This window comes from Tachypleus tridentatus, chromosome 6, assembly GCF_004210375.1.
Source record: "Tachypleus tridentatus isolate NWPU-2018 chromosome 6, ASM421037v1, whole genome shotgun sequence".
NCBI classification, from domain to species: domain Eukaryota; kingdom Metazoa; phylum Arthropoda; class Merostomata; order Xiphosura; family Limulidae; genus Tachypleus; species Tachypleus tridentatus.
In genome coordinates, this window is record NC_134830.1 from 84428595 (window position 1) to 84455300 (window position 26706).

The following is a 26706-nucleotide window of genomic DNA, read 5'->3' on the forward strand; positions in this document are numbered from 1 at the left end:
ACCATGAAAATAGCAATACACTTTTTCTCACTTACTGTACCAATGATTCAAATTATAGATTTATTGCAAAAATCACTTTGACAAAGGAAATTGAGAGGGCATTAGTGATTTAATGATAAAGTTTAGAAACAAGTCACTTTGACAACAGTATCTACAGTTCAGAAGCATTTAAGTTTCATACTGTAATACATTCACAATATCATTGATGATAATCCTGAAAAACAAAATAACATGCATAAAATATATATATTCAACACTTGTGTGGCTTAAAAATATAGACAGCAGTCACATCAACAGCATTTCATTTGGTACTGTGTTTTTACAGATTGTATAATTATGCATTATCCTTATCCTTCACTGTGTGATTAAATTCTACCAAAGTTTATAGCTATATAAAAACAGAGTTATTAATGTTGACACACTGAAGAATAATCACTTTTACTTTAAATGATGTCACTTGGAACTCTTATAGATAGAGAACTTTTCCTCTTTTGTAAAGAACTATTGCAAATCTTATAATTAATGTTTTCTATTTGTTAACCTTTTTGCAAAGGGTCACAGGTCAAAGTTCACATGTTTGTTTACTTGTATTCAAAATTTTATTTAAATACAATTTTATTAATTTGTCAGTAAGTATGGAATCAAATTGTATAATTCAAAATTTTACATTATATACAAGCTAATTTCTTAATTTAAAAGTATTATTATAAGAACTCACCTAAATATAGATTTTAGCAAGTCATGTAGTATGTTGAATGCTGCAATGGTTAAAATTAGATGTTTGTGATGTCAAAATGTTAAGTCTATAGTTCTGTAAAAATTAGAAACTGAAATTCCAATACTGACAATCCATAATATGAAATTAGAACTTCATATCAATTTATTTTGCTGGGATATGACTTATATACTGAATTGCCTCTTTCCATTTTTATAAATGGTCCTTTATATACTCTTACTACAATAGATGACAAGTGAATAACTAATCAACAGCTCAGAATGTCCTACTAATTGATTTCTCAGCCCTTTTAATCTGTGAGAAAGCTACCACATTCTTTTGACCAAAATTTCAAAGAGGTGGGTTGTGTCTTTAGTCTGCTTGAAGTTTCATACTTTTTTAGACCTAAATACAGCTCAGTTATAAAGCTTAATAAAGTTAAGTACAATTCTATGGTATCAGTATAGTTATTCACGACCTTTTGGTTATTCAACTGTATATATAAAACCTAAAAATATTTTATTTCATATCTTCCACGTGCAAAATTCTAAAAGGTTTAGCAACCTATGTCCAGCAGCAGCAGAGTTTAAAGATTGTAGCTAGAAGAGATAATTGTTTACTTTACTTCTATATTTAATGTTTATATTTTAAGAAAAATAATTCATAACTAATTTCTAAATAGTAATAATTTATATACATATATAATGTATAATAATTTAAATGTTATTGTATAACAAAAAAATACTAGTTTGCTAAACACAGCCAAGATCAAGTTAGTTTTATGTTACTGGATATGGTAATGAGTGCACGTGCAGTGTCAATGAGCATTATGTAATGTTAGCTAGGCATAACTAAAAGGTCAATATAATAAAAAATAATAAATATATGTATAAATATAAAATGTTATGAGACTTAAACTACATAGACTAAACATTTGTATTTTTCTGTAATAATATGTAGTCATTCTAGCATGTAAAAAACAATTTTTTTTTTTTTTTTTTTTTTTTATGATAGTTAGGAGGTTGGTCAGTTAACAGATCCCACATAGAGTACAGAAAATATAAAGTCTTACTGAAAACAAATGTCTAAAATGTATTTAGGAGGTGTTAAAGATTACACAAATACTGTATTTTGTACCTTATAAGATGCACTGTTTTTCTTTAAACATACCTTGATAAATCACTATACATCTTTCAAGATGAAAGTGATGGGTTAAGGCAAGAGGTTAGAGCTTAGGGTCTACTCAAAATGGCCTCTCATACAGATTGTAATCTCATTACTTACCAATTACAAGTATTTTCAATAGCATAAAACATTCAACTTAACTAATACTGTTGATATACTGTAAAGAATGACGTATTTGACTGTATTTACTCAGTGCATTGGAAAACGTCAAGGCCACATCAAGATATTAGTTGCTGAGTCAAAATGTTTCTTCTTAGAACTATCTTTCCAAAATTAAGGCAAGTCTTCCATGATATTGCATCTTACAAGACATAAAATATGGTACTTGAAATTTTGTGGACAAAGAATAGGGTTTTAATCACAACATGAAATCACTTAACACTCAGACTAGTAACCAAACAGACTTGATATTTTCATAAATCTTTAGTAAAAATATTTCATTAAAAAATCTCATTTTTTTGTGTGCAAAGAACTTGTAGTTTTTATTAAAGATCTACCAACTTTTGTGAAGGTGCACATACCATATCAAAAGTTATAGAGTAAATATTTAATGTGTGTAAATGTGTAAAGGAACTTGTTGCAAAAGGGTTAAAGTTGTTAAAATGAATAGTACGAGATACCCACCTCAGAGGACTACAAGTTTATTACTTCCAAACAGACATAAGTAAAGAATATCATAGCCTTAAACATACAGGTAATCTTTGAATTTACAATAAGTATGTGGAACTTAAGGTATACTTGTTCAACACCTAGCTACTGGCAATAAAACTAAGAATTCTGACAAAGCTTTTCAGGATGAGGACTCTCGTTACATATAGCAATCCATTAACTCCTTTTTTCACAGGCATCCTTTTTTGCATGTATCACAAAATTTTACTAAAGTTACCTTTAAAATTTAGGTAAGCTATTTTATGATTATTGTTTGCCAGTGAAATCATCATTAAATATCACATTATCTAAATTTTGATTCCTTTATTTCAAAAGTATTGTTCGTTTTTGATTTTCATGCAAAATTACACAAGTGCTATCTGTACTTATTTTTTCTTGTTTTACAATCTCATTATTTGCATGTTAATGAAAGATTAAATTTGTGTCTTTGTAGCTAAAAAATTTGACTCGCACTAACCTTCCATATACAGAAAGAATCCAGGTTAAATGCTCAAATATTGTTCTTTCAAGCTCCTTAAGGTACATTCACCAGAGTATTCTATATTATGACATGTTGTAAGAGTTTTTAAATCTTCAAGTCACTAATGAAATGTATTAAGCAATCTTACAGTCAAATGACTTACTGTTTTTGAGTGTTTGGGCTCACATTTTAATGCAACAAGACCAATCTGGCTGTTACAAAAGAGGATCTTGACATTTATGATAAGCCTTCCTTTACAGTCTCTAACAGATTAAAGGAAAATGGACTTTAAACTATTTATCATACCTGTAAAGTTTGTAATTTAAAACTGAATTTTTTACATTTGGTTAATAATACTGTTTTTATATTATAAAATTCAAAAGTGAATTTCATATGGCGTAACATTTATATGTATACTTGCTTAATTTCTATTCCTTCAATTTCAGGTTCTCCTTAATTAATATACATAACATTTTTCACAGTCATCCAAACAGTCTGTTGAATTATATGTAATATTTCTGATAAAGTTATAATGTTTAATAATGAAGCTGTTTTGTTATACAAATAATAAACTAACCTTTGGTGAACAATAATATGTCATGCTTGCTACGGGAACTTGAGTGACAAACATAGTTATACTACGGAAGAAATATAACAATCCCATGATCAGAAATACTCTTCGAAGAACAATAAACCTGAAAAACAATGAGGAAATTATTCCCAAATACATTTCTACATCTGAGTTCCATTTACCTGCCATACCACATGAATAGCAAAAGATACAAAATACTGTTATAAAATTGTATGTCAACTAGAGCAGAATAAATAGAAAATTATTATTATTATTATTATATGGCATATACCTATAGTAGCATGTAGTCATGTACATATTTAAATCTCTTGTAAAAATTATTTCAAAGCACATATACAAACAAGTTTCTTAATTTCACTATTTAAGAAATGTTTCATGGGCAATAATTAGTCTGCAGACACTAAAATAAATGAAAAATAACAACCGTCTTGTGACACTTGAAATCATGAATTTAATGAGTAACTATATATATTAATTAGAGTTTAGAATATAGTAACATTACCCCAATATTATACAATTAACTTCCACAACAAATTTTGGAAAATATTTGGTGTGATAGTAAAATAACTAGTAAAACATCTTTATATGAATATATTCAAGTACATTTCTTAAGTTTCATATAGGTATTTAGCTTGCAGCTAACAACATCTTTATAGAATGTGGAGATATTGTAAACTTCTGCTAACTTTCTAGCTTAGACAAAGTTCACATCCAATTGTTCTGCAAGGTTTACAGTTATACAGTATGAACAAAAAAAAGCTCTACCCAATTGGATGCAACTGGATAAATAATGTTCGCATTTTTCCAACTTGGAATTGAATTTCTGATAGATACTCGTCTCCATTCACAGATTAACTATTTTTCTCTTCAAATTGTGCTATTCTGCTTCAGAGATTTGTATGCCACCAGCCTTACAGAACTCCCACCTAAAATTCACATGTAAACATGAATTTATGCTTTTGCATAATGATGTGTCATACAACAAAATCCTTAAAAACAAATGCTACATGCCTTCCTGCACAAATACTCCCTTTACATTCATGTACAAAAATCCTAATTTGTTTGATGAGGCAATCAATAAAAGTGTATCAGGATAAGTAGGAAAAAGGATGGGAATAAGCACAGAGGTGAGTTTATATTGAAAATACATTTTCAGGTGAGCAAAATGTGAATTCCTAATATGATAACTCATTTCTAGACACATGTTATCTAGAATTCTATGTTGAAAAAGTGGAGGAATCAGTTCATAAATTACAAATATGAGCCTCCTTTCAATAGTGCTAAAAAGAAGCCCATGGAAACCAACATTTTATGGCATGGGTTTCATAACAACACATGCAAACATCTAATTATGCATGCTAAAGACATACTACATTGAAGCATCAGTTACCATGTATACATGTTAGGGAGTAATGAATTATGATGAAACATTACCTTCTAAGTGACATAAGAAGTAAGCAACTATGACTAAATAACATGTTCTGCATGTTATATGTGACAGAATAATGAACTAGAAGTAAACATTAACATATACATGTCTGTGTTTGCAATAAACAACTATTTCTAAATACCAATTGCTGTGTAAATAGAAATAATCAATGAACCATGACCAAATACAATATTCTAAGTGAAACAAGGTAAGGAGGAATTAACTGTCTAAACATTATCTCCTACATGTACATATAATAGAGTAATGAAATATACCATATTAACCTAAATGAGTTGCATGTTAAGGAGTAAGAACTAGAATCAAACCTTAATCCTTAAATGGCAGCCATCATCAATTGATGTTGCTACCTGGCATTCCCACTGTTTAAGGTTAGCTTAGGTCCATAATTGTAAAGACATAATGTAACTTTCATAATATTTAATTACAAAAATAAAACCAGTGAATGAAATTGTTTGAAACCTGACAAACTTTATTAAAAAGGTGTGTAGTTTCAGAAAAATGAAACATTTAATTTGGAGTTTTTCTACTGTTTCTTCTAAAAATTTGTTATTTATTATACTATTTGCTCTCAGACTGAAGAGTTAAAGTGCAAAGTAATTTTCATGTTAAGTACAAAAATACTCTATCTTACAGTTTTCAAACTTCATATTTATAGCCTTTAGAACCTCCCAAATGAACATCAAAAGGTTTTAAAGTTTTTATTTCCTATTTTCTCTTCCATATCGCTAACTGTACCTATTATCATCAATATATAGTGCAATGAGATGTTTAAAATTAAGAAATGTATACCATTCTAATTCTTCATCAAATAATCTTAAAATATCTTCATCAGTTATGTGCATAGCTCCACATCTTTATCTTTTCACTTAGTTTATTTGGAAGTTGTTTTTTTTCCTTTTCTGTAATAATTCATCTCAACACTGATTATTGAGTGCTTGTAGGTGATATAACAGTATTATAAATAGATACTTTAGCATCCAAAAAAAATGTATTTAGTTTTGCTTAGTAGCATAAGCCTCTCAGAGTGAGGCAGAGACAGGGTTGTTAAGAAAACAACAAAAAAAAACCAAAAAAACTTTCCAAATATTAATTTTAAAACACAAGTAATACATAATTAACTAAGGTATAAGTAAAAACTAAATATAATTTAATCATTTATCCAAATAATATATATCTCAGTAAGAAACAATGCTAAGTACTAAGGAGAACAAAATATCAGAAAACAATGTTTTGGATATTTGTTGCACTTAAAAACAAAGTTTATGCACCAGTTTTTAAATAATCACTGTAGTTTAAATTGAGTTCCTTCTACAGGTTATAAACATGTCCATCAACTCTGTACATTTTAATCAAAATAACATATTTAAGTTAAAAGATTGTGTGGTTACTATCAGGAAGAGAGAATATTTTTTTCTTTTGATTTTTGAATTGAATCAAAGGAATTTTAGCCAAGAATGGGTAAATAGCACCATGTAAGTAGAATTTAGTCTACACATACATGTACACTGTAAATGAGCTATTATTCAAGTAGCAAACAGTCTATAATTGTTCACACATCACATGACAACAAAGCTGAAATTTAAATATTTTTTTTATTTAATTCCAAGTTTGCAGGAGTGTACCCAAGTAGTGTCTTGCATAACCAATAAAGCAAAATAGTTAAAAAAAAAAAGAAATACTTCCTTCCCAACTTGTACATTTCAAAGTGTATTTGCATAACCCCTAGAAAAGGACTAAGTGAATACCAACAGTTTTTTAAATTTAAGTTAATTTTTTCACTTTCTCTTCAATATTACTATTTGTAGCTATTATCATCATCTTATACTATACTGTCTAACTGTAATACAATGAAATGTTTCCAATTAAGACAAATGAAAAATATACACATCTTATACATACCTGAAATAATCTTAAAACATTTTTTTTGCATGTTTATACATTTCACACATAATTTATTTTAATAATTTATTATCCCTTCCTGTCCTATCTTATATCTAAATTAAAAGTTCAAATAGCTTCTTGCTAAAGGTGGAGTTCTGGTTAAAGCTCAGCTAAAGCTGACTTTAACAGTCTATTTAAAGAATGGCCAGATGATGCTTTTTAAACCGGGAAAAATTTTAATTGATCTACCTGGAAATAAATAAATAAATATAATGCATCTATAGGAATAAAAGGGGCATACCTCTGACCGCTATAGTGCCAAGAAGATAAAAACCTGAAATTTTGTCCCCACATTAAGTGGACCCTATCGATGTGCATCTGAGTATTATTACTTATTCCACTGCATAAGCATCTTTTTTTTTAATGAGGCAAACTAGCAGAAACTCACATAGAAAAGAAGTGGTTCCTCATATTACAAAATAAATTACAGACAGACAGCAATTTAAATGTAATTCTAACTGATTCAAACTGGAATTCATAAGAATGTCACTAACTACACACGTGTGAACATTTAAACATCCACATACTTTTATTAAGGAAAAAAAAAAGAGATAGAAAAGAAGAGGTTCCTCATGTAACAACTTCTACTACATAGAAAAACCATTGTGTTTTAGTACCAATGTGTTCCAACATTGACTTTTACAAACATCATTTAGCAACAAAAGTAACTTAATATTGTTGTTAGTTTATAAACTATAAATTGAAAAGATATTTGTTAATTTCTTAGTTTAGAGTTTCTATTGATTAAATTCAGAAACAGTATAAATTTTAGAAGCTTTGTGGCCCTCTTGCACTCCATCATTAAAATCGTGATGGGCAGCAAACATTATACACAGTATTCTACGTGGATAAATCTATTTTTGCTTTTATGATTCCTTTTTTTCCAAAAAATCAAATGCAACATGAAACACACCAGCTTTTATATCAGTCAGATAATGTGGTGTATAGTGGCAATCTTATTATTAATATACCTTTATGACTATGTTTCTGAAAAATAATTTTGACTCTTCTTCCATGCTAAAATAGGTTCAGAATACATGTACTGACACAGTTATCTAAAATATATCAACCTAATAACCTGAGCAAAGCTGAGGACTTTTGCTAGTTTGTAATAATAAGCACTTCACCATAACAATACCACATGGTATATTATTCACCAAGGTTGAAAGAACTATCTCACCAAAAGACACATACTCACAAACAATCATTGTAAAAGTGTAAGCAAATGAAGTCCAGGATATATAGAGCATGAGATCAAATGGTATCATACTGTGAAACAAGAGATATCAGGTTGAAGATATAAAAACACCTACAGTAGTTGAAGCAGTGTTATAACCATCAATGTTACAGGTCACACAACAGCTGCTTACAAATCTCTCCCATGATGTGTCAATTGTGGTGAAGTTCATCACATTAAAGAATGTAAGAACGAAAATGAAACACCTGTAATTGTCAACTGAAACACACACCAAACTACAAAAGGTTGAACTAAATACAAATGCATCAAACAAAGATAATATAATACAAAATACAATATTTAACCAGTACAAGAAATAAATCAAATACACACACACACACACAGAGACACTCGTGAAAACATTACTGCCAACACCATCAATAATGACTACAACCTCAACTACACAACACTTAATATATATATATATATATATATATACACTGATGCCAAACATTTAAACAAAAAAGCAAATAAAATGAATACATAAAAATGAGAAAACAAATACAGAACACCAAGTAACTGCAAATTAAACAACTAACCAACAGCCATTCTCAATTATCAGTCTATTTTAAAAGCAGTTAAAACCATCTTTATAGATTGTATTCAGAAGTATGAAAGTCCACTAGATCAAACAGATATTACAAAAATAGCCAAGAAACTTCATACCAATATTTCTGCACATTATAACACCTATTATGAATTCCTTATTTACATAAAACTTAAAATACATATTACCAAAACCTACAATATACTTGATTACAGTTCTGATGGTGTATTTAAAGATTTTTTTTTAATATGTAAAAATGCACTCTTATGATGATAATCTGGGAAACTGTGAAATTACAAATGAACTGTTTGTGACTTGACCAAATAAAGAAAACTGGTAATGAAAATAAAAAATGCTAATAGGGAAAAAATATACTGTGTTAACTAATGAACCTTATAGCTTTGTTTACTTGAAGTTCTAAGTAGCATTTTACACTATACATCAAACAAAATAGGACAAGGAGGAAGAGGTTTAGATTAAACCTGACACTCCAAGGTCTTACAAAGACTCGTGTGGAAATGACTTCAAAAAATTGCTCTTTCCACTGGTTATAAACATCACAATCAACTAAGTATCATTGGTTGAGAAATCACAACACTGTATGTAAAAAGTGGGCATGGCATCTGTCAGGAATTCAGAAAACTATTTCTCCTTTACCTGAACAGGGCCCTGTAGAATTTAAAAGAAGAATTGGTAAACAGAGCAATCAATGTATATTCTCTCTATACATGGAAGATTAGTGCAAGTCAAGACATGTTAAAACCACAATGATATAAATTTAACATTTTGTGAACTCGCATATAAAGAGAGAAATCAAAATTTTAGGAATTTTTTAAGTTTCTTTTAAAATAAAGGAATTAAAACTTAGATAACTTAAAACACTGAATTATAATATTATTTTAATGCTAAGTTCATTGAAAAATATTGAATATAAAATAGCTTAATTAAAATTTAAATGTAACTGCATGGAAAAGGATGCCAGTGAGAAATGAGTTAAAAGTTTCTTTAGAAATAAAGGAAGTAAAATATAAATAAAAAAAACACATGATAATGGTACTTCCATAAAAATACATTGAGAGTAAAGTGATTTAATAAAATTTAGAATGTAACTCAGTAAAAACTCATTAAATGTGCAGAAATAAGTTTAAAGCATGTGTGGTAGTCAAAGGGTTAACTTCTAGGTGTACATGGCAAATACTAATTAACCAAGACTAAGCATTATCTCATCCTCGTGTACAAGTGATGAAGCAATGAACAAGAGCTAAATATATCTTCTAAGTATACCTGTTAAAGAATAAGGTACTAGAATTAAACATCGCCAGTTATGCATACATGACAAGGTACAATCAAGACAAACCATTATCTGCCAAAAGCGTGTGTAAAGGAGCAATGAATAATTATATAAATATTATGTTCTATCTGAATATATATAAACCTGAAAAAAAATATCAATGACCCTGTGTTGCATGTAAAAGAGCAACTAACTGTAACTAAACATTAATGTTTATTTACATGGTAAGGAATGAGTAATATAACCAACAATCAAGATCTTTGTGTATATATATGAAAGATGAACTATGACTACACCATATAGTCTTGTGCAGTATAAATTAAGCAGTAAAAAACTAATTTCAAACAATATTTGTGGACGTGTTATGGAATAATAAACAATGTCTACACATTAAGTTCTACGAGTTTTGTGTTAATGTGTTACCTGGTAAGGCAGGAAGGATGATGCATAAAACAGCAGGTGCAAACTGAAACCCAAAGTAAATAATTGGTGTGGTACTAACAGGTTATGAAGAATAGAGTATACATATGGTGGAAAAGATCAGGAATATATACAGTAAATATCATCACCTCAAAGGGCAAGGAACTTTTTAAATTGTTGGTAACTAAGTAATATTTATACTCGCATCATATTAATCTGTGAATTCATACTGAAAATTTAAAAATACAAAGTCTCATAAAAAATCTTTGGATGACTATACCAAGGAAAAGGAGAGATTTTTGTGCATGAATGTAGAGGGAGCATTTGTACAGAGACATACTTTGCAAGTCCACTGATGGAAGATTTTGCTACATCATATATCATCATACAGTAACACAAGTTCAACTATATTCACATGAATTTCAGGTGGAAATTTCACAAGGCTAATGGCATGAAAATCTGTAAAGCAGAACAGAACAACTTCAAGAGGAAAATAATGTATGCCTGATGATAAGTCATTGTATCAGAATTTGGCAACAAGTACATCTAAACAATTTTATATTTGGGACCCCTTTATGGCTATGACAGATTTATTTATTGTGGAACCAACTGTGAATTTTGCATTCTGGCTAAAGAGGCTATTTGATCATAAATGTTGATCAATACCATAACTGTTGACATGGACCTTCTGTTGGTATTTCTTTGAACAGGCACATTTCAATTACGAGTGTCATAAATGATCTTCAAAACAGATTGGATGTGTTATAAACATGGATTTTTAACTTAGCTAACTAACTCTTCAAGATACATTTTTCAACTAATAATCAAAATTCACAAGAATCTTCAAAAGCTATAGTGATATCTTTCTTTACAGTGTAAGACTTATTTTTCAAAACAACTATTAAGTTCATTAGCATGTGCATGATACTGCATGCATTGAGTATTTATCATATGCATGCTCTACCGACGATGAAAACTCTTCATTGTTGAGCTAGTGTTCACTGCATGTACATTTGCCCATTGCAATGAGGCCTTTGCTGCTTAAATTCACAGCCGTGACAACAATTTGAAGCAACTAAAGCACATGTGCATGACATTATTAAAGCAGGTCATAATATACTCTGCAGTTTTCATACAATTACAGCAAACCTTCATCTTCAAAACCACAATTATTCCATGAAACATACAATCAAGCACAAAGTGCACTAACTCATGGAAAACATATCCAGACAAAGGTCACAGAAGTGTTTTATAGGTCTATATAATAGACCTTTTTGATTTGATTGAGTTGACTTTTAAGGGGCTCAGAAACAACAATTTCATATTTAATTGCTTTTAATGATGTAGAGAGAACCTATGTCAACAGCAGAACACCAACTCAACAAGGAAAGTCTTTCAATATTTCAGACAATTCTTCTTGATTCAAATTCCAGTTTACAAGAATGTCACTAACTGCATGCGAAAAAGACATTTATACAAAATGTTTGAAACACTTGCTTTAATATACTGACAAAGCTATATTCTTCACTAGATACAGATGGCTGAATGTTAACATCTTACACTGAAAATGTATTTTCAATAGATACTTTTCTCCTCTCAAACAAAACTATCTCAATCTTTTTTCTACCCTCTAAGCACTTCACACTCAGTGAAGCACAAGTCTATGTACCCTGCCAATTTTGAATCACTAATAAATATGTACATAGTATGTGACTACTTTCTACCAACAGCAGTGTGCCACCAATATCAGCACAGCTAACTGACTCTGCTATTCAAACTCAATCTTCACTTTCAAGAATTGGCTAGCTTTGAAAGAAAACCAACAGTGGAAAATAAGTGTTGGAAGTGTGTGATAGAAGGTGAACCTAACAGAAATCCATTCTTAGTGTAGAAAATGTTATCTTCCATTATGACTCTTACCTCCACTCATATAAAGCTAGAATCCAACACTGCAAAAGAAAAAAGGACAATGTAGGTATTCAACATTGAAATGATGCAAAAAAGTTATAACCAAAAATGAATTGGTGTGCTCTGTGAATAAAATTAAAGCATTCACATAGGGTACTGCACTACATCTGGAACAGGTATGGTATTTGCCCATGAAACAGGAAATGAATCCAGTATGGGTGGAAAAAAAATGATGGGCATGAGTGCAGTTCATAATAAAATATAAACTAAATGAATTCAATCAGATAGATGAGGTTCCATAAGTCGTCCTTGAGGGTAAAAACAAATAAAGTATTGCATAAACATAGAGGCTAAGGCATGTGAACCACGATACGTATATTCATCAACTCCAATCATAACCAAAACTGTCATACACCAAGCAACTAGAATTATGAAGAGCAAGTTAACAAAACCACTACAGGAACAAGAAGTACAAGAAATTGTACCTGGTATTATAGGGTTGTAGCATTGGTGTATTAACTCAACTATATATAATAACAGGACAATATCTGTTACCAGTATTAAGAGCAGAAATCATAGCTCACCCAACCGTAAGTGCAGAAAACAGACATCCTGTACCAGGAGTTACAAGGACATGGTACATGCCTCTTTTAAAAAGCAAACTAGCCCCAATTTATTAATTTCAAAGGGTCAACAGAAATTGGCAGAAATTCCCTCTGCTTTACTCAAAGTCCACGAGTGATACTGATATCTAAAAAAAATATGAATATATCACTAAGTGATCATTATAGTGCAATCAGTAAATAGTGCTGGTTTAAGGCAAAGCATATTCGATGAAGCAACATACCAAGTAAAAAAAATGGTAAAAAAAAAAGAGGGTCACTAAAAAGAAAACATAAGTGAAAGAAAGTGATAACATTTACCCAAGTAAATGTTGAATGGACACATGTAGAATGCAAATAGAAAGCCACCAGTAAGAATAGACAAAGTGGTTTGGACTAAGGACAAAACTCTGGAGAAGAGCTGAATAGCTGGGCAAGTACAGATGTGAAGACTCCTCCAACCTTGACTGAATGCTTGTTGGTTGGTTGTTTAGCATTTAATGGCACAAAACAACTGGGCTATCTCTACCAAACAACCAGTAAAAAGGGGAAAAAAAAGTAAAATTATTAAATATGTAAAAAGGAACCATGCTAAAACAAAAAATAATTTTCAAATTACAATCTTAAGTAGAGTTAAAAAGACCAATGCCCTTAAACATTTAAAAACACAGCAAATGTGACACTACCCAACATTAAGGGTGAACCCAAGGTAAAAATATGTTTTAAAATAATGCTGTAGCTCTCAATTGTACCAACAGCATGACAGTAAAATTTGGGCTATTGTGACATGGGTGTCACACAGACCACACATTGGTGCATCGGTACCAGATAAAAGAAAGTGACGAGTCAAAAACTGTGACCACTGTGCAGCTTAGCCAGGACAACTTACTCCTTCTAATCCTTATGGAAGCAAGATGGCCAAATAAAAGTTTTGATCTGGAAAGCATATTATCATGTTGCTCACTCGAGTCGACTGCCAACTCACATGGAGCCGAGGCTTGAGTACAGGACCATAGTCCATGTATGGGACAGGCACGACAGTGATAATACCAGAGCAGACAGGCTTAGATGCACTGTGAGTGTGCTCCTTCCTGTAAATACAGATGTGGCCTGGTATCCAGAAAACCTGGATAGAAGTAGATGATAGAGAAATTGGCCAGTTGGTTTTAAATATTGGTAAAAACAAGGTGAGAACTAATGTGAAGTGATTCAAGGGCCAGTAAAGACTAAGTGAGTGAGTATAAATAGTACAGTTTGCATACTGCATAGCTTCTATGTGATCCAGAGCAAGAGAAATTTCATAAAATTCAGCAGTGAACACAGAAACTGTAGAGAGGATTCTGTGTGTAACAACCAAATAACAAATCATGGCAGAGCCCAAAGAGTCACCTGATTTTGAACTATCCATATAAATGGAAATGAAAGGATGGTTTGAAAGATGTTTTGCAAAAAGAAGCAGCACTTCCAATTGGGAGTATCCACCTTTTTCAGCTGACTCAAAGAAAGTTCATGTTTGGGGGATAGTATTTAGTCATGGTGGGATAGTCTGATCAGTGAATAAAGCTATGTTATCCAAGGACAGACCCAATTCATCAAACTGCACCTTGGTACAAAGACCAAAAGGAACAGTGGCAGATCATATATTCTGAAAAAGTCATGGCCCACAAAAGAAGGACAACATAACTCCAGGTTGTGGTAAGAATTGAAGTTTTGAAGTGTACAGTAAAGACAGTTACAAACTGTAAAGGTATAAAAAAGGTTCATGATACTTGGTATAAAAACTCTGAACAGAAGAAATGCAGAAAGTCCCTGTGTAAAGCTGAAGCCCTTGATGGTGAACAGGATCCAACATCTTCAAGGCTGAGGTCCTGGAATAGCCATAGACTAGAAACCCATAGTCTAGTTTTGATCGAGTAATGGCACAATAGATTTTTGTCATAGAACATCAATTTGCTCAACAAGAGGTGGAAGAAATGACACAGTGGATGTTCAGTGCCATTCTACACTTGACACATAGATGCTTGATGTGTGGAATAAAGGTCACCTTATGGTCAAAGAAAAGCCCCAAGAACTTTGCCTAATGGATCATGAGTAGCACAACTTCTCTGAGATGGAGCTTGGGATCTGGGTGAATACCCTATTGGTGGCAGAAGTGCATGCAAATGGTTTTTGAGCAAGAAAAAGTAAAATTGCTGTGGTCCATTTTGGTAAGTGATTGAGACAAGTCTGTAGCTGCCATTCAATAAACCTCATGCTTGATGACTAACACGAAATGTGGAATTTGTTGACACAGAGACCATTTAACTCTGTAGGAGGAAGTTGTCCACTGATGGTATTAATCTTTATAATGAAAAGTATAAAACTCAAGACAGCCCTGAGGAACTCCAAGTTCCTGTGGAAAAGAACAGTAAAGTATCAAACTCACACAAAATTGGAATCACCAGTTCAATAAAAAATGTTTAATAAAAATTGGTAAATGGCCATGCAACCCTTACAAGTGGAAGTCTCACAAGACGCTACACTGCCATAAGTTTGAGAATGATGATATGGAGAAAACTCTGACTGGCCAGAGACTGGAAATATCTTGAGTCAAGGTAAACACACCAAACCTCTGAAGATCAGTGCATGAACAGATGAGATGAAGAAAGCAGTAACTATGCTGTGGTCTGACCTCTGTCTAACAACCAAACCAAGCTGGCTCTGATCTAGGAATAAAAAGGTAAAAAAGTAGTTTAATTGATCCAAGTAGAAGTTTCATGAGAATAAGAGCTTTCAAGAAAGCCCACATTCTCCAAAAAAATCAAGATAAAACCTCTCAAGCAGTGAGGGTATTCTGAACTGCTTGCTCAAACTTCGGAAAAGGAAGAGGAGAAGACTGGACCTAACTGAAGTGGGAATGATGAAACTTCTAAAATTAAATGAGGAATTAATTTGTATTAAAAGCATACTTCCCCATTTTCACCAAAAATCCCACCTTCACTGCTGCTTGTATGAGCAGAAGAGTAAGGTCTCTCAACTGTAAGAAGTGAATAGTAACCAGTCATCCATGTAAAGGTGAATATGAAAACCACTCCTGTGAAAATGCTAGGCAACAACTCATACCATCCAACTGAATACATAAGGAACCAAGGTTAGTCTCAAAAGTAGGGCCCTGGACTACAAAATTTGACTTGAGCAATAAATAACTATTGAAAATGTGGACACCATGGGAATAATTCCACAAACCTTACCTATCACGGGTATATCCACCATGTGTGAGGAAGAATATAGTCATATATACAAATATGATGTGATGCTACTGCAGTGATGAATCCCAAATTGTAAAGTATGAGGAGAACATTTATTTTCTAATATCAAGAATTTAGTAGGAAAAGTCCTGTGCTTCCTCTGCAGATAAAGCCACATGCTATTCCTGAAAAGTTATACTTGTACATTTTCCACTTTAATAGGAATTTCTGTAGTTGAAACATCAAATTATGAATTCATACATTGATCTCTTATGACTTGGTAACAAGAAACAAATTAAAAAAAGTTGAAACAATTGAAAGTAAGCATTGTAAAATAAAACTTGAAAAAAAAAAAAGATTTGAAATAACAAAGGAACACAATCTTAAACAAGTTCCACATGTGAAAAAACACACATCTAAACAATCCTGTGCTAATCAAAAAACTGAGGACTGAACATGTAGAATAAATAGAGCTAATTGTGCCAGTACAGGTGGTACAATACTATTGATAGAAAGTAGTCACGTTGTGTAGATATTCATTACTTGTGTGAAATTGGTGGAGTAAATAGACTGGTACACTAAATTTGATAACTTTTGTCGTAATTCTTAGAGGTTGAAAGAAGATAGAGGTAGCTCTGTGTGGATGGATGCAAGGCATTATCATACCTATCTTTTTTTTTTCAACTGTAATGCAAGTATAAAAAGTAGAAATGATGACAGATGTTCATGGTTCATAGGAGTTAGCAGAATGAAGAGGTTGGGATTTAGAGCAACAAGTTTAAGGTTTAGAAGGTAAACTGCTGGTTTGTTCTTCCATAAAATTACATTTAAGGCAAGAGTTAATCAGCTTTTAGTATGGTTTGACTGACGTACTGTGTGCAATTTATTTAAACATTTTTAACATTTTAATTTAAAACATTTGTATGTGTGCACTTTGTCAATTCTGGAATATGTTCCTTATTTATCTCATTACTTATGGCTATCAAGAGATTTTAATCTCATTCATAGGTTACCACTCAATGTACACATGCAAACCACATAAAAATATCCCTACCACTGTCCATAAAAGTTGATACAGCAATCTCAATCATTGTTCACTTTCACTTACCTCTCTAAATACTCATACAAATCACTTTAAAGTGGGGTAAAATGTGTTTCATTATTTCAAAAAATCTGCATTCAGTTTTTGAAATTTCAGTACAAAAGTTATATTACTTTTGTCTTACTGTATCATCATCAGTTATATATTACTTTTGCACTCCCCAAATACCCATATTCATGTAATTCACACTGTACTGATTTAATGATAATGCCCATTCATAAGTGGCCAAAATGAATCACTGGGAATTTATTGCGAGTATAACTTTCCAGAGTTTACAATCCTAAAATGTAAATCTTGGTTTAGCTTCAAAACAGCTTACAAGCTGGCTTTAATAGTTCCAGTTTTTAATTTTGGCAAAATATAATTTTCCTCTTTAATAAGATTAGGACGATACTTGAAAAAGATTTCACACAGATGTATCAAAGAAAGAAAGTAAACATTTAATAGCACCCAACAAATGTAAAACAAGATTGTTCCCGTCCTCAAAATATAGTTTAAAAAATTGTTTTATTTAATGATTTGACTATATAAAGGTAAAATAAAATGCTGAAAAACTGAAAACAGTCTTATTAACTCTATGTTTGAATGTCTTAGTGTATCATCATCAGGAGTACAATATTTGCATAACCTGCAAACATTAATGGTAATAATGTCCACAAATCTACTGAAATAATCAGGTGCAATAAAAATAATTCTAAGGGATAAAGTACCAGAAAAAAAAGTTAATAGCAGGCAAGATATTATTTAATTTAATTGCACGTACATATGATAATGTGATTTTTAAAGATAATAAGATTTAGTAGAAAAAAAAGGTTGGGAATAAAAGCAACTTTTTTAAGGCTTAGAAAGCAAACTACAGGTTTATTCTTCAATAAAATTACATTTAAGGCACGAGTTCCCAGTACGTTCCCAGTCTCACAGTATTTCTCATCTTAATACAGTTGTTTACATTTATTATGTACTATTGACTTTATTTCTTTAATACATCTGTGTGATAATTTTTCCTCTCAAATTCACAAAGATTTGGTAAGGAAGATCAATGTCATTTGTTCAAATGGTATTCATATACTTTAGCAAATGTAATAATTATGCATACAATAGTTAAATTCACTAAATGGTAGGAGATTATAAAATATTACAAGGCACAATATTATTTTTCACAAAATAATAATCAGTTTCTTTCATACAAAAACAACAATACAAAGATAGATGTACTTACCTATGTCGATGAAAGAAAATTATAAGAAGAGAGGACAACACAGAGGTGATTATGATTATTTCTGACACATTCAGTGCCCAATCTGCTGATGAAAAAACATCAAAGAAAATGTCTGGAAGAGGAGGATACTTTGTTCTGTCAGGTACTTTGTCATGCACAATGGCAAGACAAGTTAGGTTTAAAACCAGATTGAAAAACATGAAAAAAAATGCAATAACAGTTTTACATAGTTCTGAAGGAAGTCTTGGCTCTTCTCTTTCTGGAGATAAGTTGATTTTAACAGCATCATGGTTTTCACAAGGTAGTACGAGGCAACTACTTTCCCTGTAGTTCATTCCTTGTTCAAAACTTGTTTGGGACTCAGTTGCACTTTTCAAATTTGGGGTGTCCTTGCAGACTTTGTACTTTCCATTTGTTAAGAGAGGTTGGTTTTCATCAACAGACATTTTTAAGAACTAAGATCAATCAGCTTCATACTGTTGAGCACTAAAGATAAAGAAATGGTAATTAAAAGGAATTTAATAAGATGATTTTAGGTAAAATAACCTTATTATATGTTTATATGAACAAAGTTCCATACTTGTAATTCCTATATTAAACATGATTTTTGTAATTCTACTAAAAGGTATATGTTAAAAAATATATAAGCTTCAGTATGAGTACACTGATTGACAGTTAAATTAAGAATTTTATAAAATGAGATTAAATTACTTGCATGATAAAAAATATTTTATGACTTTTGCTTGCCCAAAATGATCAGGAATACAAATATTATAATTTTACAAAATAAAAATATGTTTCTGACAGGTACCTCCCTCTTCTTATATGATTACCTTTTCTAATTTTGTGTTATCCTGTATTTGTGAACTTTTTTTAAATGCATGCCACAAGCCTTCAAGACTCCCTCCAAAATTCTAACATGTCTCTTAGGTAAATCGCTATGCATCACCACTCCACCAATAGAAGAGTACTACTGTCATGTGATGCATGTAAGTCCCTCTATGCACTCATCCCTCCAAACTATCACTTCAAAGTCTGGCAGAAGACACAAACACTGGAAAATAGCAGGGAGAAAGTGTGAGTGGAGGGAAGTACCCGTCAGAAACACATTTTCATTTTGAAAAATTATAACTTTTGTTATGGTACTCTCCCTCCTTAATTGAGAAAAACAGATCAGAAGATATGATAAAGGGAACCACACTGCATATGGGCCAGGTATCTCTTCATCATGAAAAGTGAAAAGATCAAGAGGACAAGAAGAAAGCACATCTGTGTGGGAAAGGATGGTGTAATGAAGAGACATAAAAGAAGTAGAGTCACTTAATCCCATACTGGATGATGAGTAAGAGATGATTTGTCTCCAGGTTGGTTGGTTGGTTAATTGATTTAGTGTTTTATGGCACAAAGCAGCTAGACTATCTGCGCCAAATGTCCAGTAAAAAGGTAAAAATAAATTAAATGTAGTAAAATACATAAAAGGAAATGAAGGTAAAACAAAACATCATTGAAAAACAGAAAAAGTATAAAATAAATGTTGACACCTAGTCTACAATGTTAAAAGAGAAAGCAGAGTAAGAGAAGTTGTAAAGGACCTTCTAGCAAAATGGTAATGATCATAACCCACCAGGAAGACCAACAGGTAAGTACAAGAACCTGACGGTCTTTCCAGTCCTGGTTCCGGGTTATATGTCATTATGGTCAGTACTAAAAGGTAAAGTAATAAAAGTGTTAAATGACATGCAGCAAAAGTGTAATAACAACTCGGCAGGATGACTAACGGATAGTTCAAACAGCAGCACTAGTCACCTGAAGGTGGCCTATCCAGTCCTGGTGTTGAGTTATTTAATGTTCTGGCCATTTTACAGTGTCAAATTGAACTAGAGAGATTGAGACTGAAAAGTGAACGACAATTAAAAAGGTGTAATGAATAAATAACAAACATTTGAATGAGGTTAAAAAGATTAAAGGCCATTAAAAAACTAAAAACTTTATCAAGGTGGACAATGTCACCATCACCAAAAACACTGTCCAATGTCACAGACAAACCCTAGGACAGAACATGATTAAAATAGTGCTGTCGTTGAGAGTCGTAATGATGGCAGGAAAGTAAAATGTGGCTTATTGTGATTTGAGTGTTACACAAACTACACACTGGTGCATCAGTTCCAGATAAAAGAAAACGACGAGTTAAAAAACTGTGACCAATGTGTAGTCTAGTTAGAACAACTTCCTCTTCTGAACCTTACAGAAGCTAGACGGCCAAAGTCCAATATAGGGTTTTATTTGAAAAAGCTTGTTGTCACGTTGCTCACTCCAATTGGACTACCAGCTGGCATGAAGCCGAGCCTTGAATACAGGACCATAGTCCATGTACGGAATAGGCACAATGGTGATAGCGCCAGAGCAGATAGATTTAGCTGCCATGTCTGCAAGCACATTCCCGCAAATACCAATGTGATTAACGATGTTAATGAGAAATGGGCCAGTAGGTTTTGAATATCAGCGAGAACAGGGTGTGAGCCAACGTGAAGTGATTCCAAGGCCAGCAGAGAACTAAAGGAGTCAGTATAAATAGTGCAGTTTGAGTACTGCTTAGCTTCTATGTGATCCAGGGCAAGAAAAAAGGTGTACAGTTCAGTAGTAAACACAGAAGCTGTAGAAGGGGTTTTGTGTGCAACAACCGAATCACAACAAACCATGGCAGAGCCCACAGAGTCACCTGATTTTGAACAATCTGTATAAATTGGAATAGAAAGGATGTTCAAAAGATGTTCAGTAAATAAAAGATGGTACTTCCAATCAGGAGTATCTGCCTTTTTCAAATGACTTAAAGAAAGGTTACATTTGGGGGCTGTAATAAGCCATGGAGGGGGGGGGATGGGCTGACCAGTGGATTCTGCAATGTTTTCCCAAGGACAGACCTAATTCATCCAATTGCGCCTGGATGCGAAGGCCAAAAGGAGCAATAGCAGATCGTCTGTTTTGAAAACGTAAGGCCCACTGAAGAAGGAAAACACATCCCCAAGTGGGATGCTTTGGTAAGGAGCAAAGTTTCAAAGAATACAGTAAAGACAGTTGCAAATGGCGAAAGTGCAGAGAAGGTTCGTGAGATTCCACATATAAGCTCTGAACTGGGGAGGTGCAGAAAGCCCCAGTGCAGAGTCGGAAGTCCTTGATGATGAATGGGGTCCAGCATCTTTAAGGCGGAAGGTCTGGCAGAGCCATAGACCATTGATCCATAGTCAAGTTTTGAATGAATAAGAGCACAACATATCTTTAACATAGAACATCGATCCGCTCCCCAACTGGTAGTAGAAAGGACACGGAAGATGTTCAGTGCTTTTGTATATTTGACCCGTAGCTGGTTTAAGTGTGATATAAGGGTCAGCTTACAGTCAAAGATAAGCCCCAAGAACTTGGTCTCAGGGACCACTGGCAGTGAAACTTCACCAATACGGAGTTTGGGATCAGGGTGGATACCCCGTTGGCGGCAAAAGTGCATGCAAACGGTTTTAGAGAGAAAAATTAAAGCCGTTCACCATGGTCCACTTCAGTACACGATTGAGGGCAGTTTGTAGTTGTCGCTCAATATATCTCATGTTCGACGACTAACACGAGATGTGAAAGTCGTCAACATAGAGCCCCTTTGCAACAGTGAGAGGGAGTTGTTCAGTGATGATTAATCTTTATACTGAAAAGTGTGAGACTCAAAACACAGCCCTGAGGGACCCCAAGTTCCTGTACAAAAGAACGGGAAAGTGTTGAACCCACACAAACTTGGAATCTCCTGTCCATTAAAATATTTTAATAAAAGTGGTTAATGGCCATGCAACCCATATATAAAGAGGTCTCGCAACATGCCATAGCTCCAACTTGTATCATAAGCTTTCTCAATGTCAAAGAATATTGAAACAAAATGTTGGCGTTTGAGAAAGGCTTCTCTAATTGATGTTTCAAGTCAAATTAGGTGGTCCGTGGTGGAATGCTGTCATTGGAACCCACACTGGGTGGGCAAGAGGAGGTTGTTTGATTCGAAGAACCAAATAAGACGAGCATTAACCATCCTCTCTTAGGTCTTACAGAGACAGCTCATCAAAGCAATTGGACGGTAGTGTGAAGGAATATTGGGATCTTTCCCAGGTTTAGAGAAGGGTAAGATAATAGCCTAGCGCCAGGCATCAGGACAAACATTCTTCTGCCAGATCCGGTTAAAAACAAGTAGAAGAACATCAAGAGAAGCAGGAGAGAGATAGTGCAGCATGTCATAGTGTACATCATCAGGTCCAACAGATGTACTGCCAGACCAATGAAGGGTTCCACCAGTGTAAAGGGACAATTATAGTAAAAAAGACAGTCAGTTTGAAAGGAGAGAGGTAAATGCTCTGCCCGAGTCTTGATGGCCAAGAAGGTGGAGGAACAAGCAGAAGTGCTAGATACCCGGCAAAAGCTTTCACCTAAGGTATCGGCGATGCTCCGGACAACAGCTACCTCTTGGCCATCAGAGAGCAAGATGGAGAGGGAGACAGAACTGTAGTGCCCACTGACCTTTTGAGTCCTGTCACATATGACCTTGGAACTGGTGGTAGAAGATATGCTAGTTGTAAACTTAATCCAAGATTCCTTCTGGCTTTGAACGTGCATGTGCACAAGCCCGTTGGAAAGCGATGCGGTTTGAAAGTGTGCAATATCTACGGAAAGTATCCCAGGCCCGTTTTTGAGCCTTCTTGCCAAGTGGCAAGCAGGATTCCACTACGAACGAGGATATCGTGGAAAACGTGTCGAGGTTTTAGGAATACACTGAGCAGCTGCTTGTATAATACAGTCAGTTACCGCTGCCACACAGTCGTCTATTGATGGCTGATTCACGATGGCAGGATCAAGTTCTGCGACAGCAGTGAAAGTGGACCAGTCAGCCTGGTCCAGTTTCCACCAGGGCACGTGGGTAGGGTGGCATCGACCACAGCCAGTCTCTCTCAAAAGCATAGGAAAATGATCACTGCCTAGTGGATTATTGTCAACCCTCCATGAAAAATGGGAGAATAATGAAGGGGAGCAAACCAAGAGATCAATAGCAGTAAAGGACTGACTAGGTGTATGAAAATAAGTGGAAGAACCAGTATTGAAAAGAGAAAAAATTGTGATCAGAGAGCATACACCTTACAGAGCAACTCCTCCTATCAATAACAGCACTTCCCCAGAGGAGATGATGTCCATTTAAGTCCCCCTGGATTAGAAATGGAGACAGCAACTGTTCAATGAGAGCATCAAGGTCTAATTGATCATATGTCTCTCCAGGTGACAGGTAGAGAGAGCAAACAGTGATGGAATGACCCAAGGAAACATGGATGGCTACGGCCTTCAAGGGTGTGTTGAGTGACGAAGACAGGGTGGGCACATGCTGATCAACCAATAGTGCCACCCCTCCATGTACTCTTCCATCACACAGCCTGTCATTTCTGTACAGAGAAAACTGCCAAATGTTGACTGTATCAGCAGATTTTAGAAATGTTTCCTGTAAGGAAAGACATACAGGATGGCAGGAAGCAACCAGTGTTTTGATATCATCCAGATTAGAACGTAAACCTCAACAGTTCCATTGTATCAAGGTGGTAGTTTTAATGATGGGTATGCAAAGCAGCTGGAGAACCCTTCTGTTTACGACCACATCTTTTTTCCTTACTGTCCTTATTCGGAGGAGGTCTATCAAACTCCATGGATCCTGCCCTGGGTCGATTGGGCAGGTCTTTGTTGTTGGAAGGGGATTCCAGTGACTGAAAATGTGAACGAATGATTGTTTTGCATTGTGGAGTTGGAGAAAAGGATGTATCAGAAGAACTGCCTGTATTTGAAACCGAAGGATGTGGATCTTGAGATTTGTTGGACTATAATGGAGGAACAGAGATGGGTGTAGAAATGGATTCATCAACCTTTTTAACCATGGAGGTCAAAAGGCTTTTCATTTGTTTTGAGAACAATTCCATTGGAGGTACAGAGAGATCTGTCTGCACTCCCACTGTAGTTGTGGAACAAAGTGCAGCAGCATATGTCCGAGATGGAGTGGTGAACAGCAATTTCTGAGCCTCAGGATAACTGATGTTATGGGTCGTTTTCAAACGCTGCACCTCTTTTTCCTCTAACAATTTTGGGCAAGAACGAAAGTAGGAAGGGTGGGAACCATTGCAGTTGACACAATGTGGGTCTGTGTGACACTCATAGGCATCGTGGTCCTTGCCACGTGTGATGCCACTGCAATGAGCACATGTCAAGGAACCATGACAGGACGTCTTTGAGTGGCCGAACCTCTGACATTGGAAACATTGAAGAGGGTTTGGAATGTACAGCCTTATCCTGCAAATTATATAACCTGCCTTGATGGTGGCAGGTGCACGTGGTGATGTAAATGTCAAAACGAAGATATCTGTCGGCAGTGTAATTCCATCTTTGTGAGTGGAGATGCGCCTCACTGCAGAAACTCCTTGAGTAGAGAGACCAGTGAGAATCTCCAACTCTGGGACGTTCTTCAAATCCTCTCAACAATAACTCCTCCTGATGAATGCAAGGTAGCATGAGGTGTAACCTCAATAGGTACATCCCCAATTGCCTTTGAATTCAAGAGGAGTTCACTGTGTTGGGATGTGGATGTTTCAACCGATCGAAGCTTCTTTACTGACTTTGGAGAGCCAGCAAGTCCCTCTAGTCCCTTCTGAATAAAAGAGGGGGACATTTGCCCTAAAGGTTTTTCTGAAAGAGAATGTAATATAAGAAAATGGGGTACAGGTGTTACAGATGTTGAAGATTGCTGCTCAGAGTCTTCAAGACATGGTTGTTTACCTATTGACTGTTTTTTCACTATTTTATTTAAATTTTTTGTTGGAGGATCCATAGGAAAAAAGGAAAATTTCAGTACCCACTGATCCCACTCACCATGGAGCCCTATGAGGGGACGCACTACAATGTCAAGCAAGGACATTGCAGCAATGCCAGGATTTCGTGAGCACTATACCCAAACACCAGCAACAGACACAATGTTCACAACACTTGTTGAGAACTTCCAACACTGGTACTTGGTTGACTCTAGCCCAAGTGGACCAGCCAACTGACCCAAGGGGAGCCATGCAAAGGCTGCCCGTCTTCAGGAATTCAAGACCAAAGTGGTGTATTAGGGTTGGGCCCCTCAACTACCAGGATCCTCTCCTCTCCTTTACGGGTTGCCACGCACAGCAAACACGTGGATGAATGTTTAGATCCTAGAGGAGGTAAACTGAAAGAACAGAACCTTCCCTGGGAGGTCCCCTCACCACAAACAGGAATTCACACCGAGGGGTTGTCTCTAGGTGTAGAGCAGATAGGCAATGACAGACCACACTCAGCAAGTCAACTACATCCATGACTTAACTTGCTGGGTACTGAATTTCTTGAGAGGGCAGAATAAAAACCTATACCTTCACCTCAAGTTCAAGAGGAAACCTATTAGAAAGCTCCAGAAATGCCTTAATTGCCAATGCATCCAGAAGGAATGGATTAACAGTGAAAAGAGAGAGAAAGCAAGGACCAAGTGAAAGTGGGAAAAATGGAAAGGATGGGACATTGTCTCCTGACACCCAAAATCAAGGAGACTGAAGAACCCCTCTCAAAGAACCATGAGATACCTTAGGATGGAGGCAACCATTGTGCAAGAAGCCTGGAAACTCTGAATCAATGCCCCACATGTACAGATAGATGGCTAAAGAAGGACAAATCAAATAGGCTAAATATGAAGAAGTCAGTCTGTGAGAGAATCCGGAAAACCTCAACAAGAACCTGACAAAAGCTAGGTGTGAGGATGGATGATAAATGACACATGATAGAGTGGACTGGGATGGAAAGGAAGAGGAGGGACCATCTGCACTTGAAAGAACTGAGTGAACCAAAGTTCAGCAGACCAGGAAAGAACAACCAGTAGGACCATGCATGTAGAAGCATGGATGAATAAGACCACCCAAAGAAGTAAATGGATGGGAGGGTAAACATAAAGAACCAAATGAGACCAATCTTAGATGAAGGCATTAACAGCCAAGATTTGAGGAAGTGGAACCAGGGACCAAAACAAGATAATTTGGAGTGAGGATGGTGACAACAGTGATAATAAGGGGCATGTGGAT

The 26706-nt window shown here is 34.5% G+C and overlaps 1 protein-coding gene across 1 annotated transcript in view; it reads right to left on the reverse strand.

The window, feature by feature from the left end:
* LOC143252938 (phosphatidylcholine:ceramide cholinephosphotransferase 1-like) overlaps positions 1 to 26706 on the reverse strand; it is a 56138-nt gene that overhangs the window by 21804 nt on the left and 7628 nt on the right. The window contains exons 2-3 of the mRNA XM_076505836.1: positions 18566 to 19051; positions 3607 to 3724 (exon numbers count right to left, since the gene is read on the reverse strand). Coding sequence (XP_076361951.1) covers positions 3607 to 3724; positions 18566 to 19011 — 564 coding nt within the window. The 5' untranslated portion in view covers positions 19012 to 19051. The remainder of the gene's footprint in view (positions 1 to 3606; positions 3725 to 18565; positions 19052 to 26706) is intronic.